Raw genomic sequence first — 18,846 nt, forward strand, 5'->3', positions numbered from 1 at the left:
TTTCTTTAGATATTTCCTATATTTAATTCACTGATAAGGTAAAAAAAAAAAATCAGAGTAAATTCAAAGGTTACTATATATTATTTGTAAATAATCTTTAATTTTTTATTCTAATTCTTATTTATATAATACCAAATTTCTTTCTTTTCTCTTCATATTTTTTCACTCGTTTGTGGTTTTTTCTAGCTGTTTTTTTATCTGCATGCTTGTTGTATTTTTTCTGCTGTTAATTGTGAAATTTCCCACGATGGAATAAAGAAAGTCTTACCTTATTTTATCTTATCTTATCCTATTTTATCTATCTTAGCCTGTTTTATCTTATCTTATTTTATCTTATCTTAGCCTATTTTATGTTATACTATTTTATCTCCCTTGGAAAGAGGTTCTTAATCACAACGAGATCTTTTTTCCTGGTTAAATAAAGGTTAAATAAAATTATGTTTTTAAAAAATCGTATCTTATCTTATCTTGAGAAAACTGCTGCTGAACCTCCGTCTTTATTTAGAACTGGTTAAGATTCAAGGATCCAAAGGTGATCTTAAAGAAGGTCAGGGTCCTGTAAGTGGGTCACCGTGGTCCAGATCAGCGGTGGCGTGTGTTCTCAGCCGGTCCTCCTCTATCATACGTCTGTGAGGTGTGTTTACCTTCAGGGAGTCGTAGTGGTCCTGCCTGACCTCCTCGTACTCCTCCTTCAGATCCTCGAAGTACTCGTCCTTCATGACGTCGTCCAGGAGCTGAGAACACTGGAACACATGGGAAGTCCATCACAAACGGGTTTTTATCACACATTTCCACAGTCTAGTCTGATGGTTTAATGATCCCTGTTAAAAAATACAAAACAGCTGATTAACAACCCATAGAAATGCTAATTAGTAGAAAATATTTACTCTCCTGCGAAACACTCATCATGAGGAAAATGTCAACATGTTTAGAAGCTGTGGGGAGTGTGTATTTAAAGCAGGGGTGGAAAACATACGGCACGGGGGCCAAACTGGTCAGTTTGGAGAACAGAATAGAATAGAATAGAATAGAATAGAATAGAATAGAATAGAATAGAATAGACGTTATTGTCATTGTGTTACTCCAGTCAGTGTAGCAATATGAATAATAAAACGCAACATGTCAAAAAATAAGAGAGCAAGCATAAAACCAAAAAAATTTAAATTAAATAAGAAAATAAAATATAAAATTAACAAAGTAAAATAAGAATAGAACTAAAAGTAGAATAAAAAATAAATAAAATAGTTGTAATAGGTGCAATTTACAGTATGACAGCACTAACAATATGTATTTCCTACAAAAATAGTACGTCATTGTGTGAAATGATATGATATTAAACCAATCATTTTAGTTTAGCCCTACTTTGCTCTCAACTGGATTCGACCAGTAAAGGACATAATATTACATATAAATTATAAATATAATAACCTATAAATATAACAACTGCAAATTTTCCTCTCTCTTTTAGTGTCAAAAAGTGAAATTACATTAAAATGTGTAAATGTACTAACTATCCTTTCACAAAAATGTAAATATCATGAACAACCTAAAGTGTCTTAAGAGAAGTAAGTGTAACTATACCAATATTCTGCCTGTTCTTAAATGTTTTGTGTATTTGTAGATCCACTATGATCTGTAAGTTGTAATGTACATGTGTAAATGACAAACTGAGGCAGAATATTGTTAAAAATTAACCTATTAGAGGCAGGAAGAACATGTCGACTCTACATGGTCCTTCTGCACCACCGTGTTATTGAAATTTGCATGTTTTTGTTGTTGTACAGTGTATTTTATCAAAGAAACACTGGTTATGTGATAAATGTGGACATCAGGGCTGAGATAAAGACTCTGTGATGAGGTTGGTGGATGTTCTTACCACCACGACGCTCCTGGAGGCGTCCAGGACGGGAACAACAGAGAAGTGTAGCGAGGGGCAATTTTCACCGCCGTGTGGGTCCTGTCACGATACACAGCAACAAATATGACAACAACCACAAAATACATGAGTTACAACACTGACCAACAACAAAAACAACACAACAAAAACACACACCAGTTCAACACTGGTTTACAGTTTATTATAAATATCTCAGATTAAATACTTTAATAAATTGAACTGAAACAAAAGACCAAAGTGCTACTTGTCTGATGTTTTCAATGTACAGAGTTTTATATATTATAGATTATATATTATGGATTATAGATCATAGATTTAAATTTATAGACTATAGGTCATATTTTATAGATACTGATCACAGATTATGACAATAAATTACAGATTATAATTAACAGATCTCAGATTATGGATCATAGTTACAGATTATAGACAATAGATTACATGATCCAATATTATAGATTATAAATTATAGGTAACGGATTACAGATCATAGTTTATAGATTATAGATCCTACATGATAGACTATAGACCAGGTTATATATCACAGTTTGTAGTAGGGATGCACCGATACCACTTTTTTCCAGGGCCGAGTAAAAGCACATGTACTTACATTTGAGTACTTGCCGATACCAAGTACCGATACGAGTACTTAATAATCCCATTTCAGTTTTTAGTTCCTTTTGTAAATGTGCTTTATTGTCGTTATCATTAGTCTGACTGGAACAAGGTGCTGCTACTGACATTTAATGTGTTGGAATGAGCGTTTCTCAATCAATCCACCAGGGGGCGCCGCTCTGAATTAACCATACTGGACAAATACCACGAAGAAGAGGAAAGTTTTTTGAGAAGAAGATGAAAGTCAGTAATAATAAACATGGAGACGACAGAGGTAACACTAATGTGTTACTAATGTTGCAGCGTTTTTGCTGGTAAGGTTTAACAGCTTAGCTTCAGCAGGAGGAGAAAAGAGAAATGAACGATAAGTTTGGTTTTCACTTCTGCTGGCGGCGGTCCGCACCACTCCATACCTCTATAGTGTTATAAGTAGGGTGGAAACCGGCCCAGCCCTGGTAGTTGTCCTAAATGTGTCAGTAGTTTTTCTCTAACTCACACAGCGGCTCTTTGAACAGATCCTCTACCTCCACGGTTCTCAGTGGTATTCTCTGTCTGGGTACGCATCTGCCAGCACCTGGAAAATGGATGGAATGGTACGCAGAGGGCAGACAGAACGCTGCGTCCGTATCCGTCTGTGTCTGTAACGTTACTTGCACTCAGCGTTACTTTTATCACCGTCATTTATTTTGAAAAACCTCCACACTCTTCACACTCCCACACATTATTCCACCGCCAAGTACCTGCTGCGCTGAACTGTGAATGTCATGCTGTCCTAAGTGGTATCGGTGCGGTTGTATTGGATTACTTTTACAAGTACGAGTACAAGTACACACGCTGAGTATCGGAGTCGATGCCCGATACTAGTATTGGAATTGGTGCATCCCTAGTTTGTAGTCTATGGACCATAGATTACAGATTCTAGACAACAGATTCTAGACCATACAGAATAGACTATTGAGCAGGTTATATATTGTAGTTTGTAGATTATAGATCATGGATTATAGATCCTAGATAATAGATTATAAATCCTAGATAACAGTTTATAGATTATAAATGATAGGTAATGGGTTATAGATCCTAGATAATACATTGTACATTATAGATACATTATACATCATACATTATAGATCATGGATTATAGACTAAAAATCTTAGATTAGATTATTGATCAGATCACTGGTTCACTGTATATTGAAATGTAAATGATTGTTAAAAGTCTGGTTTGATTTTATTCGTCCTCGTTAGTGGAAGCTCCACTGGGTTCATGTCAGTCGTGTGTTGGGTGGTGGGATGTTACTTGGACGTGGTGGCTCCTCCGATCAGCAGAGGAGTGTTCATTCCCAGCCTCTCCATCTCTTTGGCCACGTAGATCATCTCATCCAGAGACGGCGTGATGAGCCCCGACAGGCCGATGATGTCTGCACGAACACACAACCAAGGTTATAATAGTTTGGGATTTTTCATTATAGTTTAGTTTTATTTAGTTTTGACTTTTTTTCTTTCCTCCTATTCAGTTAGTTTTAATTAGTTTTTAGAGCAGGTTTTGCTAGTTTTATTAGTTTTCATTTTTTTTTCTAAATGCTTAGTTTTAGTTTAGTTTTGTCATATCTTTTATCTTCCTCGCCGTCGTATTCAAACTAATCCCAGACAGGACTCTGCTGCTTTCTCCCAACTTTAGCCTCCATGTTTCCAGGTAGAGTGGGGACCAGAAGACGACTGGAAACCACAAGTGACGAGAAGTGACAGACCTTGAAGTGTCGTATGGTGCCACCAGCTGCTCGTGCGAAATAAATCGATTCATATCAATCTGACATTGACAAAGACAAAACGGAGGGAATTTTATCCATAATTTTTTAATACATTTTAGTTAGTTTTGTAAGCACACAATGCAGTTTCACTTATTGTTTTTTTCTTTTAATCATAGTTTTTATTTATTTCAGTCAACGAAAATGTTTTTTCAATTGTAGTTTTTGTCATTTTGTTAGTTTCATTAACAATAATAACCTTGCACACCAGACTAGACTGGATTAGACTAGATTAGACTACACTAGACTACATTAGACTAGATTATATTAGGTTAAACTAGATTAGACTAGATTAGATGAAACTAGATTAAACTAGACTAGATTAGACTAGACTAGATAAAATTAAACTAGATTAGACTAGATTAGATTCAACTAGATAAAACTAGATTAAATTCAACTAGATAAGACTAGACTACATTAGATTAGATTCGACTAGACTAGACCAGACTAGATTTAACTAGACCATACTAGATTAGACTAGACGAGATTAGATCAGAATTTTTTTTTTTGCCATAACACACTGTTTTAAGTATTTATAACATAATGATAATTAATGGCCAGATATTAAAAGTTAAGTTCTCCTTGATAAAAAAGGTGGAAAAGAATGGAAAAAAAGACATTTACAGACACTGTTATTGCAAAAAAATCATAAAGAAATCTGGTCAGTCTGTTATATTGGTAGTCCTTTAAGGGTTAAAATACAGGGTTTTTTTTTTTTTTTCCAGCATTTAACATGTTCTAATCATTAGCACCTTTAGGGTGGACCGTCCTATTATTTTCCTATTATTATTCCCTTACTATTACATAGAGTATCCAGTTTCTCCAAACAGGGACAAGGGCATATCTGAGAAACTGAAATCAGCACAAACACAAAGATGGGATTCTTCAAACCCCCATAAACCCCAGTAACCAGATACTGATGTCCAGGTAAACACAGTCATGGTTGTTCACAGTACCTGCTTTCTGTGCAATAGCTTCTCTGAGGATCTGGTCACATGGAACCATCACACCCAGGTCGATCACTCTGAAAAAACAGGAAACATCAACAGATCTGAGGAGAAAAGACCGCTACACTTCCACAGTTTTACTCTGCGTTTAGTCAAAATGGACTGAAATTTTCTCAAAGAATCAAAAAAACAAAACAAAAAAAAAAAAAAAAAATTTCACAGGGACCTACTGGTATTCAACAAGGGGCATGAACCAATGGAAAAAGACAAAAGTCCAGGCACTCACTTGGTTAGAAAATAAAAAAAGCCTTTATTTCAAAAGGTCCTGTAGATGAGTTCATAGGAACTGGAGTTAAAAACACACCAACGCGTGTTGGCATCTTCTTCAGGGTGAAGAAGGCACATGCCGACGCGCGTTAATACTACTACTACTACTGCTACTACTACTATTACTACTACTACTACTAATAATAATAATAATAACTAGAAGCACTCGGAGAGCATAGACCTCCGCCAAAGCAGATCAGTGCCCCGGATTTGGATGAAAATTTCAGGAAATGTTGATACTGGCACAAGGAACAAATTATTCAATTTTGGTGGTGATCGTGGGTGGGTGGGTCATGGGGGCCCACTGATCTGCCTTGGCAGAGGTCTGCGCTGTCTTTTCTAGAAAAGCACTCGTAGAGCGCTTCTATAGACTCTAAATAAAGACACTGTGTTCAATGTGTCGATCCTAGTGCTTTTTCTAATCCACACTTGGGTTTTTCATCAATCTCAGTCTCATTCCAGGTTTGGTGTGAAACCCATCGTGTCCACTGGTGTTACATACAGAACTTGCACATTTAAACACAAATAAATTATGAGTGATTTTTCAACAGCGGTCATTTTTATGAAACACTCTGCCTTGGATATTTACTTTGATTACCAAAATGTACCTGTGAGAGAATAACGAGATATTCCAAAATATATTGACCGTGTTACATGTGGATTTTTGTATTAAATATTATGTAAAGTAATATAAACGTGTGGTTTATCTGAAAAATAGTTTCCCTTTTATCTCAGTAAATATTTATTTTTAAAATAAACCCAAAGTGCTTCCAAACATGCTTCATAACATTAGTCTACAACTAGTTTGAATTTTTAGCCCCATGTCCTGTTTTTAGGACCAGTTTCATAGAAGCATTCATATACACACTGTACTTACAAGATTTTACAATTTTACCAAACACATATTTTGTTAAATTTGTATTCTATTTTCTGATCTTATTTTTAGTTTCATAATTTTATATTCAGTCTAGTCTTATTTTCTGATGTATGGTTTGCACTGACTGGAGTAGCACTACTAATTTAACTGAACACAATGACAATAAAAGCTATTCTATTCTGTTCTATTCTATTAAAAAAAAAAAAAAGGAAAAAGCTTCTGTCGTTCCATTGTGACTAGGGGTGTAAGAAAATATCAGTTCTGCAATATATTGTGATATTTCCTTTCTCAATACTGTATTGATATTAAAAAGTACTGTATCGATATTTTTAGGTATTTATTCAAATGCAGATATTGTGGATGTCTGATTTTGTTTTTCTTTGTTGTTTATATTTTATTTATTATTATTTTACACTTTTATTAAATAATGTTAGTTCCTTTGTTGGAATTGCATAAAAATAATGTTCTGATGTTAGTTGTGAACTAATAGAATATGAACACTTGAACAGGATCTTAAATTGTAATGTCTGTAAAACAGAATTTAAGTTTGAACACAGGAACAATTTGTGATATAGCATTAGATCCTGTTCAGATCAAATAAAAATGTGTTTAGTATTTGTGCAGATTTCTGGTATAATTCAATTCTTCAAGGAAATAATCATTTAAAAAAAGAAACAAACAAAAAATTGCCTTTTTAACAGTATCATGATATATCGTATCGTGATCCTAGTATTGTGATTTGTATTATATTGCCAGATTCTTGCCAATACACACCCCTAATTGTGACCATAAAATATGTCAAATTAAGTCCAATGTCCTTATAAAAACCCAGCATTCTAAATGCTAAAAGCCTAAACCTCCTCCGTCCTTCACTGGGCTCAGTTCAGATGTGGACATAAACTCATATATTGGGTATTAAAGTCCCGTCACAGGCCACAGAAGCACCATTAACCAGCAGTAACAGTATGTGTCTGGTATCCACGGTCTGGCAGTAAATCGACACCACCACCTCTCTCCCAGAATGCAACAGAGCGCCCGTGGGGGATTAAAAGGCAATCTGAGGTGAAGAGGATAATTCTGTGAACTGTTGAGTGAACTTCCATGACTGAAGCACAGCTGAACATTTAACCTGGAGCAGAGGCTGCAGATACACATCCACAAACAGTGTCTGGATGTGACGGTGGAGGGCGGGAGTCTCTGGAACCCCCACAGGGTCCAACATTCCACTTATCTGTCACACATACAGACGTCCACGGAGGTGCTTTGAGTCGAACATTTTGTTTTGTTTTTGTTTTTTTCATTCAGTGCATGTTATAAAAATAGTTCCAATGTCCCTTTATGTCAGCATCATGTTCTATCTGAATCAACACCAGTTGAATGGATGAGGTTGTCAGGTTCTGTTCTATGTTCCAGTCCTGTGGTCTGGATGCAGATCAATCTAACAATAGAAGTGGGCGGGACTTTCACTGGAGGAGAACTCAACTCATCCAATCACAGTCCATATATGACTACTATCAGTGATCAATAGGAACTATATTGATATCTTGAACCATTTACATGTTATAAACCATCAAAATATAGACCATTAGAAGTGATGGCAAATTTGGAATATTTTGAAAATTCACAATCAAAATTCGAAAATCAAGATTTCTCAAAACTGTGAATAAACCCTACAGATGTTGTCCCCAAGAAACTACATAAACATTTTTTTAGATGAATTGAACCAGTAGTTTCACTGGTGAAGATGTTTGAAGAAATTGCTAATGAAGACGAAGACAGCGCCTTTGCAATATATCAGTGTTTTTCAACCTTGGGGTTGGGACCCCATGTGGGGTCACCTAGAACTCAGATGCAGTAACCTGAAATTTCTAGTCACTGATAAAAATAAAAATAAAACCTTACTAATAACAAATATATGGTGAGTTGACAGAGACAATCCCAATATATAAAAGACATGACAAATTGTGCAGCTGAAACTGCAGCACTGTGGTTCTGTTTATCTGTCAAATGTTCATTGTGGTCGGTTTCAGATGCTGCAGCTCTTTCATAATTCATAGTTTCAGTTCTTGTTTGTTCAGTATTAATTGTCAGCCTTGTAAATCACAGCTGGACTGACTGTATCCTGACCAAGGAAAATAAAATTCTCCCTTTGTGCAGTAATCTACACCTGGCTTTACTGCCTCCGTCCTTAATAGTATACATTATATAGACTAAATGTCCTCTAAAATAAATGTTTATTTGCAACATAGTATCACAAACTATTACATGATCAAAAACAAATGAATTTTAGCAAAAAGAAGTCTATGTTTTGAATGTCTGGAGCGCCAGAAATTTGTGTTATTAAAATGGGGTCATGAGTTTAAAAAGGTTGGAAACCACTTCAATAGATCACAGCTGATGAGCTAAAAAAAAAAAAAAAAAAGGGGTAAAACACATAGATTAGTGGTGTCAAACGTTGAAGGGTTCAATTCAGTCCGTGGGATGAATTTGTGAAATGAAAAAAATGACACTGGAGATATTAATCATTTTAGTTCAGGTTCCTCATTCAGACCAATGTGATCTAAAGTGGATCAGACCAGTAAAACACTAACATAACCTATAAATAATGTAAACCCAAATTGTTCTGTTTGTTTTAGTGCAAAAGGTAAAATGACATGAAAACGTTTACATTTATAAACTATCCTTTCACAAAAATGTCAATAACCTGAACATACATACCAATATTCTGTCTGTTATTAAATATTTTGTGTATTTGTAAATCCACTGTGATCTGTAAGTTATAATGTACATGTGTAAATGATAAAGTGAGGCAGAATATTGTTAAAACTGAACTTATTTTTCATAGTTATTCATGTTTTCACATTTCTTAAAGGATAGTTTGTAGGTGTAAACTTTCTCCTCACGTAATTTCACTTTTTTCACTCTGAAATATAGAGACAAGTTTTCAGTTGACATTATTTATAGGCTTTTATGCTTTTATTTTTGTTTATTTTGTTTAAGATCCCACTGGTCTGAATGTAGCCCCTGACCTAAAATGACAAACCTGCTGCGAACCTTCAAATATTCAATGTCGACAGCTGGTGAAGGCACGTTTTCAGACACTTTCAAGTTGGAAACTGTTAGTGGTCGGCAGGAAAACTACTTTTACCTGAAGTTGTTGCAGCCCAGGACCACACCTACAATGTTCTTTCCGATATCGTGGACGTCCCCCTTGACTGTGGCCAGAACGATGGTGCCCTGATATGGATCCTGCACCAAGAATACGACACGTTATTTAAAGTCACAGGTTTTATGGCTGCTTTAAAATGCACACCGAGGTCAGAAGTAAACCCAGTACATCACATATAACATATTCAATGGGACTGACCACATCCTCGGTTGCCCCTGACGACGCCATCATCTCCTCCCTCTCCTTCTCCATAAATGGAATCAGATATCCCACCGCCTTCTTCATAACTCGGGCCGACTTGATCACCTGTAAACGCACAAATTCATCTGAAAACCTTCAAAAAACAAACGCAAAATATGAGGTGGGAAACGTTTCTGCATCAGTGAATACAGTCATAATAAAACAACAGGTTTATTTCCATCATAGATCTTCAAACGACTGTAATATTTACACATTTACAAGTGTCTGTTTTCAGTTTCTTCTCTCCAAATGAATCTAAATCCAAATTGTTTTGTGAAACCGGTTAAAGAAATGCATTCTCTGAACACACACAACAAACAAAAGCTGCAAAGTCTCATGGTCTTAAACTTTAAATGGAGCCATTTTTGTTCTTCATGCTCAAAAAATAATGAGTAAAAACAGAATAATTAATCTAATTTCCCAGTAGGATCTATTATACCTGTTGTATGTTATTAACACTGGTCTTAATCCTTAGATGCACAAATGTCTGGACCCTCCTCTCTTCTATAAAAGTGTTAAAATGAACGTGTTTTTATGCCACATTTGCTATTTTACCATGTTAAAAATAATCATTTGAAGTATATTTCACACAAAAAATGATTTCACGTTTGTTTAAAATGTTAAAAAAAATGGAAAAAAAAAATCTCAATTTTATTTTATTTTTTTATATTTTGAAAATTTGGAAAATAAAGTGTGTAAAGTATATAAAATACAGCATATAACAATAATAGAACAATGTCAACATCCATTTAGTGAATGAGTCCATTGGTTTTGCTGTAAATGAATCAAAGGTTCCGATGAAATTCGACCCACCTATGGAAGCTTGGGGTAGTAAAACAAAAACTACAATCACATAAAATCTATAAAAAGTAAGTAAAAACTTTAACCCATAAAGACCTGGTGTTAGTTTTGTGTCAGTTCCCAAATGAATTTTTCTCTCTATTTAACTTGTCTTTAACTTTTCTCATGTATTATAATATTATCCTCTGTGTTTTACATTTTTCACTGTAAATTGTGTATTTTCCGATATTTAATTTAGATGTCCATGAAAACTCAGAGTTCATTCAAAGGTTATTAAATCAAAACAGAGAAAAAGTGAAGAAAAAGTGACTTCATCAGCAAAATATGTCATCACCTGAGCAGAAAAACAAGCATCAACAGCCAGTGTCATTTGTTAAACCATGTGAAAAGATTTATATTTATCTCTACATTTAATCTTTATTAAATGATTTATCAGCATTTATCATAATATAATCCTCTGAATTTGGCATTTTTTTTTAGGTATTTTCCTTCATTTAACTTAATAATTTTTTTGTCTTCAAAACAACCATCTAAAACCAGTGCCATTTGTCAAATTACATGAAAAAATTATTTTTTCCCCCTCTACATTTAACCTATCCTAAGTGATTTAACACCACTGAATTGAATTTTGCATTTTTCAGTAAATCTTCTGATATTTAATTTATTGATCATGTAGATGTTCCTTAAAGTTCAGAGTAAATTCAAAGGTTATTAAATCAAAGCAGACAAAAAAAAAAATAGGAAAAAGTGACTTTTTAAACAAAATACATCAGTAATTGAACATTAAACATGTGTCTCCATGCACTGTCTTTGGATTACTGGTGTATCAGTGTTGTAGAAGATGACAGTGTTTCCATGGTGACTACAGAGCCTCTGAATGTCCACGACCATGAAAAGATGACAAAGTGCATTTTACACTAATTATTTCCGTGTATTGATAGGATTAATAGATCAACAGGTATTAAACAGTTTCGATCAGTAGATGCTTTTGGTCACCAGTGGAAGTTTGAGTCTTTATGGGTTAAAGTCTCACCTCTTTTTTTTTTTTTTTTTTTTTTTTTTTGCTGTAAATGAATCAAAGGTTCAGATGTAACTCCATTGTAAATGAATCCAGGTCATTTTGACCCACCTATGGAAGTATGGGGTAGTAAAACAAAAACTACAATTACATAAAAATCTATAAAAGGACAATTTAAAATGTAGCATGATGTCAGTTGTTTTTTGAGGAATACTTGGAATATTAAATAACTTTTCATTACAATTACATTATTCAGATCTGCACTATTCCTTTTAAGCTAAAAGTTTGTGTTTTATCTGCTTTTCTGTTTTATCTGCTTTTCTGTTTTATCTGTTTTATCTATTTATATGATTTTTGTTTGTTTGTTTGTTTGTTTTTCTCATGCCTTCTGCTGTAATGCTTTTAATGTTTTATGTAAAGCACTTTGAATTGTCTTGTACATGAAATGTGCTGTATAAATAAACCTGCCTAAACCTACAAAGATATCGCAAGAAAACAACCTTAGCAGGTCACTTATGCACTAAGGGTTAACTCATGAAGACAGAGTGTTTCTTCTAAAAATAAACACACTGTTAATGTCTGCTTCTCAGCCTTCAATATGATTTATGTTGCATGTTTAAAAATGTTTAGTCCACATGCAAAGGAGGTTTAATATCACACCAGTACTCACACTCAGTATTTTCAGTTTTCATCCACCTCTGCTGCATGGATGGATAAATACATTGAACACAAAGCATGTGAGAAAACCCACTAGATGGCGTTTATGGTGAACATCTGTTTTGTGGCGTGGCCTACCTGTGGCAGGAACATCTTCCCAGCTCCAAACAGATCCCCCACCACCTTCATGCCGTTCATCAGGGGGCCCTCGATGATGTGGAGGGGTCGAGTGTAGCGGTCCACCTGACAACGGCATTCCTCCACATCCTCCACCACGAACTTCTCTATTCCCTGATCCATACCAACACGACAAACAGTGACGAAGACAAATTACAATGCATGCAGGTGGAAAACAGCACTGAGACAATATATGTGCACTTATACTTTCATTATATACTAGACACATTTACACATTTAAACAAACTGAAAAATAACTAGAAAAGCACTTGGAGAGCGCAGACCTCCACCAAGACAGATCAGTTTCCCCCCCATCATCACCAAAATTTAATCATTTGTTCTTTGTGCCAGTATCAGCATTTCCTGAAAATGTCATCCAAATCCATCCATAACTTTTTGAGTTATCTTGCTAACAGACAAACAGACAGACAAACCCTGATGAAAACATAACCTCCACCGTTTCACTTGGTGGAGGTAATAAGGAAAATGAAGCAAAAATGAATAGACAAAAAAAATAAATAAAAAAAATCAACAAAATGAACAAAAATGAGAATAAAAAACTAAATAATCGACAAATTGAATAAAATAATCAACAAACTACACAAAAATTAACAAAATGAACAAAAATGAATACAATATACAACAAACTGAACAAAATAATCCAGCCCTAATCCAATATAATATGATCTACAAAAAATGCAATTTTAAATATTCCAATTGAATCTAATCTAGTCAAATATAATCCAGCCTTAAACTAATCTAATATAATCTAAAAAAACCTGCAATTTTAAATAATCCAATCCAACCTAATCCAGCCCTAAACTAATCTAATCCAATCTAATATAATCTAAATCAGCTGTAATGTTACATAGCCCAGGCTAATCTAATCTAATCTAATCTAATCTAATCCAGCAGTGATCTAATTTTATCTCATCCAGCCCAGATCCAATTCAATTAAATCTAATCTAATCCAGCCCTAATCCAATGTAATATAAAATAAACCAGTCGCAATCTAATATAATCCAATCAATTTAATTTACCGATATTTAATCAAATCCAGCCCTAACACAATCCATTCTAATATAATATGGGGTCGCCTGGAATTTCTAGTAATTGATAAAAATAAAAATAAAAACTTACTAATAAAGAATATATGGTGAGTTGACAGAGACAAAAACAAAACATAAAAGACAAACTGTGAGTCTGAAACTGAAGCGCTGTGGTTCTGTTTATCTGTCAAATGTTCACTGTGGTCAGTTTCAGATGCTGCAGCTCTTTCATAATTCATAGTTTCAGTTCTTGTTTGTTCAGTATTAACTGTCAGCCTTGTAAATCACAGCTGGACTGACTGTACATATCCTGACCCAGGAAAATCCAATTCTCCCTTTGTGCAGTAATGTACACCTGGATTTACTGCCTCCGTCTATAATAATATATATTATATAGCAGGGGTCACCAATCCTGGTCCTCGAGGGCTACTATCCTGCATGTTTTAGATATATCCCCCTTCCAACCCACCTGATTCAAATGATAGGCCTATCATCAGGCTCTGCAGAAGCCTGATAATGACCGTCAGGTGTGCTGGGAGAGGGATACATCTAAAACATGCAGGATAGTAGCCCTCGAGGGCCAGGATTGGTGACCCCTGTTATATAGACTAAATGTCCTCTAAAATTAACCTTTATTTGCAACATAGTATAGCAAACTATTACATGATCAAAAACAAATGAATTTTAGCAAAAAAACCAAAAAAGTCTCCGTTTTGAGTGTCTGGGGTCGCCAGAAATTTGTGATGTTAAAATGGGCTCACAAGTTTAAAACGGTTGGGAACCACTGGTCTAATCTAATCCAATTTAATCCAATCTAATCTAATCTACTCTACTTTAATCTACTCTACTCTACCCTAATTGAATCTACTCTTACCTTGATGAGGGCGTACTCCAGCCTCTCTTCCACACTAGTTTCCCTCCACTCGTCGGTCTGAGCTGCCTTCTTCGCTCCTTTGACGTTGTTCTATGGAGATGATGGTGATCATCATCATCGGTCTACAGTCAAACCCGTTGTACGTTCGTCTCAGTGTTTGTTTTTTTTCGTTGTTGTACCTGTGCGTAGGACAGTAGTTTCTCTGTGGCCTCAGCGTCTCGGTTCCAGATCAGGTTTTCACACAGCAGCAGCAGCTCTTTGTCGATGTCGTCGTACACCGGTAAATTCCCAGCATTCACTATGCCCATGTCCATCCCATCCTGAGGCGGAACAATGACGGGTTCAGCGTTACAGCACAAATAAAAACCAGTTGGACAAAGTGGACAAAAGCCAACATTTATCATCAGTGAGATTTATTGAGTCATCAGGGCTTCCTTATGTGCAAATGTGAGTAAAAATAGAAACAAGTGGTTCCAGTCACAACAAACCCCGCCCCTCACACGTAATATAGTTAATTTTGGCATCAATCCATCTGATGTCATCATGTCTATGCGTGCGCTGATGTCAGCATATCAATTGCCTCTATATATGTGACAAGTTTGAAGTAAATTGAAACAAAATTGATGTTTTCATAGACATGTGAAATTTTGCCCGTTATAAGTAAATGAGAGAAGAAAAAAGATTTTCAAAATTCTTTACAAATTTGAACTTTGACCTACTTTTCCCAAAATGTAATCACATCTATTCTGGACCACTGGCAATCTATAAACCAAATTTGATATGAATTCAACCAATAGTTTTGCTGCTACAGACATTTGAATTTTCGCCCATTATAAATAAATGGGGATTTTTTTTGTTTTTAATTCATGAAAAATTTGAACTTTGACCTACTTTTCCCAAAATGTAATGAGAACTATTCTGGGTCACTGGCAATGTATAAACCCAATTTGATATGAATTCAACCAATAGTTTTGCTGCAACAGACATTTGAAATTTCGCCCATTATAAGTAAATGGGGAAAATTTGTTTTTTAAAAATTCATAAAAAAGTTGAACTTTGACATATTTTTCCCAAAATGTCATCAGATCAATTCTGGGTCACTGGCAATCTATAAACCCAGTTTAGTATGAATTCAACCAATAGTTTTGCTGCTACAGACATTTGAAATTTCCCCCCTTTATAAGTGAATGGGGAAAAAAAAAAGATTTAAAAAAATTCCTAAAAAATTTTAACTTTGACCTACTTTTCCCAAATTGTAATGAGATCTATTCTGGGTCACTGGCAACATATAAACCCAATTTGGTATGAATTCAACCAATAGATTTGTTGCTAGAGTGAAAACAAACAAACAAACTGAACAAAAAACAATAGCCCTTGCCTCCCCTTCGGGCTTAGAGTCTGCTGGTCAGAGTCTGGAACATTAATATTACATAGAAACACCCTTAATAACACCATTAAAAGGTGAATTTGTACTTCTGTAGTCCTTTCCAGCCTCAATGACACTGAAAGCATTTTGTGTTACAAAAGATAAAGGATTAAACCGACAACCTGCTCTACATCCTGATCCACAGATAATGTTAGAAACTATAGAAATGATTGTAAAAACAGTGTGAAATGTTAATTTATGCACATTTTAAAGCCACATTGTGAACTGTGGCAATGGTTTGAACACACTGAAGTGAAGACCATGAAGTAGGTTTTATTGTATGGACCAGACTGACCCCTGCTGGTGAGAGTTCAGTACTACACAGAACCATTATAAACTGAGCATTAAAAAAAGAAAAATTAATTCCAAAGCTGTGGATCAAGGGGAATGTTTTCTTTTTGTGTTTATAAAGCAAATGACAAGTGAAAGATGAAGATAATTTTAACTTTTGACTTCGGGTCTACATCTTGACCCCCATAATCATGACAAAAAAAACCCATAAAAATATCTTAGAATAGGACATTTAAGTAGTAGTTTTGCACTGTTAACATCACATCAGAGTCAGAGTACAATCTGATGTCTGTGCAGTATTTTTCAGGGTTCGTACACATTTTTTAAGGTAAAATTTTAAGGGTCATTTTCAGATTTTTCCAGCAAAGCCCTTTATTTCTGGAGCCAAATACATATCTACAGAAATACATGTACTCAGGATTAGAGGTCAACCAATGCGGGTTTTTCTAAGGCCAATACCAATTTTTTAAAATTTAGTCAGCTGATAGCCGATATCTAGAGCTGATTTTTGAGGCTGATATTTAAGGCCGATTTTTTTTTTAAGCACATTGACCGTAAAATACAATTTAAACACTCAGATAATTAAGATTTTTATGAAGCAAAATAAATTAAATTATTAATACATGTAGAAATAGTACTCTTTTAACATTTATTGAGCTTCTAGTGCTGCCCACACAGATGCCTGATCAAATATCTTATAACATTTTTACTACTGATCAAATATTGGCTTTCAAAAAAATAAATTAAGGCTGATGGCCGATATTGGAAAAAAATCAATGTATCAGCCTGATATATCGGCGTACCTCTAAACTCACAGGGGTCAAACATGCGGCCCGGGGGCCAACTCTGGCCCGCCAAAGGTTCCATTACGACCCACAGGGATGAAAGTGCAAAAATGAACCTCAACAGTCAAGGTTGTCCAAATCATTTTGGTTCAGGTTCCACATACAGACCAATGTAAAGTAAAAAGTAAAAAATAACAACACAATAACCCATAAATAATGACAACTACTGTACAAATTTTCTTTGTGAAAAATTACGTGGAAAAAATTTAAGTGAAAAAAATCAGATTACACTGTGAAAATATTTACAAAACTATTCTTTCGCAATAAAATGCAAATAAATGCATAAATAAAAACAAAGATGAACAACCTGAAATGTGCAATTTTAACAATATTCTGCCTGTTATTAAATGTTTTGTGCATTTATGGATCCACTGTGATCTGTAGTTGTGTTAATAATAAGAGATGTAATATTGTAGAAATTGTTCAAATTTTAGTTCCAAACCCCTAAAATTTTAACAATATTCTGCCTGTTATCAAATGTTTATGTAACACTGTGTGTAATCTACATGTATAAATAATAAGTCGAGGCATAATATTGTTAAAATTGCGCTAATTTCTCAAATGAAATTTCTGTTTTTTCAGGTTATTCGCACATTTTTTATAAAATGTAATTAGTTTCATAGTTTCATTGTTTTGTTTTTTTTTGTAGTAAAACAAAATGAAAAACTTTGATTTGTCATTATTTATAGGTTATTAAGTCATTATTCTACTGGTCTGGCCCGCTTGAGATCAAATTGGGCTAAATATGGAACTGAACCTAAATGAGTTTGACACCCCTGCTGTAACTCATATAAACCCTGATTGTTGGTGTTAGCTGTGATCTGTGTGAAGAAGAGGCAGTTAGTTGTGTGTTTACCTTGATGGCGTGGTAGAGAAACGCTCCGTGCATGGCCTCTCGTATGGCCTCCATTCCTCTGAAGGCGAAGGAAAGGTTGGACAGACCTCCGCTCACTCTGGCTCTGGGTAATGTCTCCTACATAAACACAAGCACACAACTATGAACAGACTGTATACGACAAACCAACAGGGATCATGTACAGTCCACAGTAAAAGTCCTCGTCCAACATGAGGTTTGTTTATTTAGTAAAGTTTGAACGTCCACATATGCATTTGTGTCTGTATTTAGATCCAAAGTAACGTATGTGAAGTATGAACAACACGAAAAACAGAAGATTTAAGGAAAAAAAACTGCTGGTCGTATTTAGTGTGACCTCCCTTTGCATTTAACACGTCTTTAACCCTTTAGTTCAGACAATATGAGATTTATGGCATTAAACAAATTTAACAATAAAAAGCAAAAGGAAGCAAAAATGAATAAAATAATCAACAAATTAAATAATAATGAACAAAATAAACAAAATAATAGACAAAATGCACAACATAAACAACTAAATGAATAAAATAATTAAAAATATGGGTAAAAAAAATGAATAAAATAATCAAGAAAATGGATAAGAATGCCCAAAATAACCAACAAAATGAACAAAATAATAAAAGCCTTAAACAAAAAATAAACAAAATAATTTTAAAAATGTGATAAAAATGAAGAAAATAATCAATAAAATGAACAAATAATCACAAAATGAGTAAAAAATGTTTTTTAAAATTACAGAAAATGAAGTAAATAATCAATAAAATGAACCAAATTTTATTCACAAAATTAATAAAATAATTCAATAATAAAAACCTCAAACAAAAAAAATTAACCAAAAAATGAACAAAATAATACAAACCTTAAATAAAAAATGAACAAAGCAATCAACAAATTGAAACAAAAACTGAACAAAACAAACAAAATAATTGACATGAACAAAAATGAATCACACAGTGT

General features: G+C 34.3%; 1 protein-coding gene across 1 annotated transcript in view; it reads right to left on the bottom strand.

Moving 5' to 3' along the window:
* Nucleotides 1–18,846, bottom strand: part of LOC115439288 (methionine synthase-like) — a 55,049-nt gene that overhangs the window by 12,934 nt on the left and 23,269 nt on the right. Inside the window, 11 exon segments of the mRNA XM_030163116.1 lie at nucleotides 645–743; nucleotides 1,877–1,917; nucleotides 1,920–1,957; nucleotides 3,810–3,930; nucleotides 5,274–5,341; nucleotides 9,617–9,717; nucleotides 9,836–9,943; nucleotides 12,492–12,644; nucleotides 14,454–14,543; nucleotides 14,633–14,773; nucleotides 17,872–17,988. Coding sequence (XP_030018976.1) covers nucleotides 645–743; nucleotides 1,877–1,917; nucleotides 1,920–1,957; nucleotides 3,810–3,930; nucleotides 5,274–5,341; nucleotides 9,617–9,717; nucleotides 9,836–9,943; nucleotides 12,492–12,644; nucleotides 14,454–14,543; nucleotides 14,633–14,773; nucleotides 17,872–17,988 — 1,077 coding nt within the window.

This window comes from Sphaeramia orbicularis, chromosome 19 (genome assembly GCF_902148855.1).
Source record: "Sphaeramia orbicularis chromosome 19, fSphaOr1.1, whole genome shotgun sequence".
Classification (NCBI taxonomy): domain Eukaryota; kingdom Metazoa; phylum Chordata; class Actinopteri; order Kurtiformes; family Apogonidae; genus Sphaeramia; species Sphaeramia orbicularis.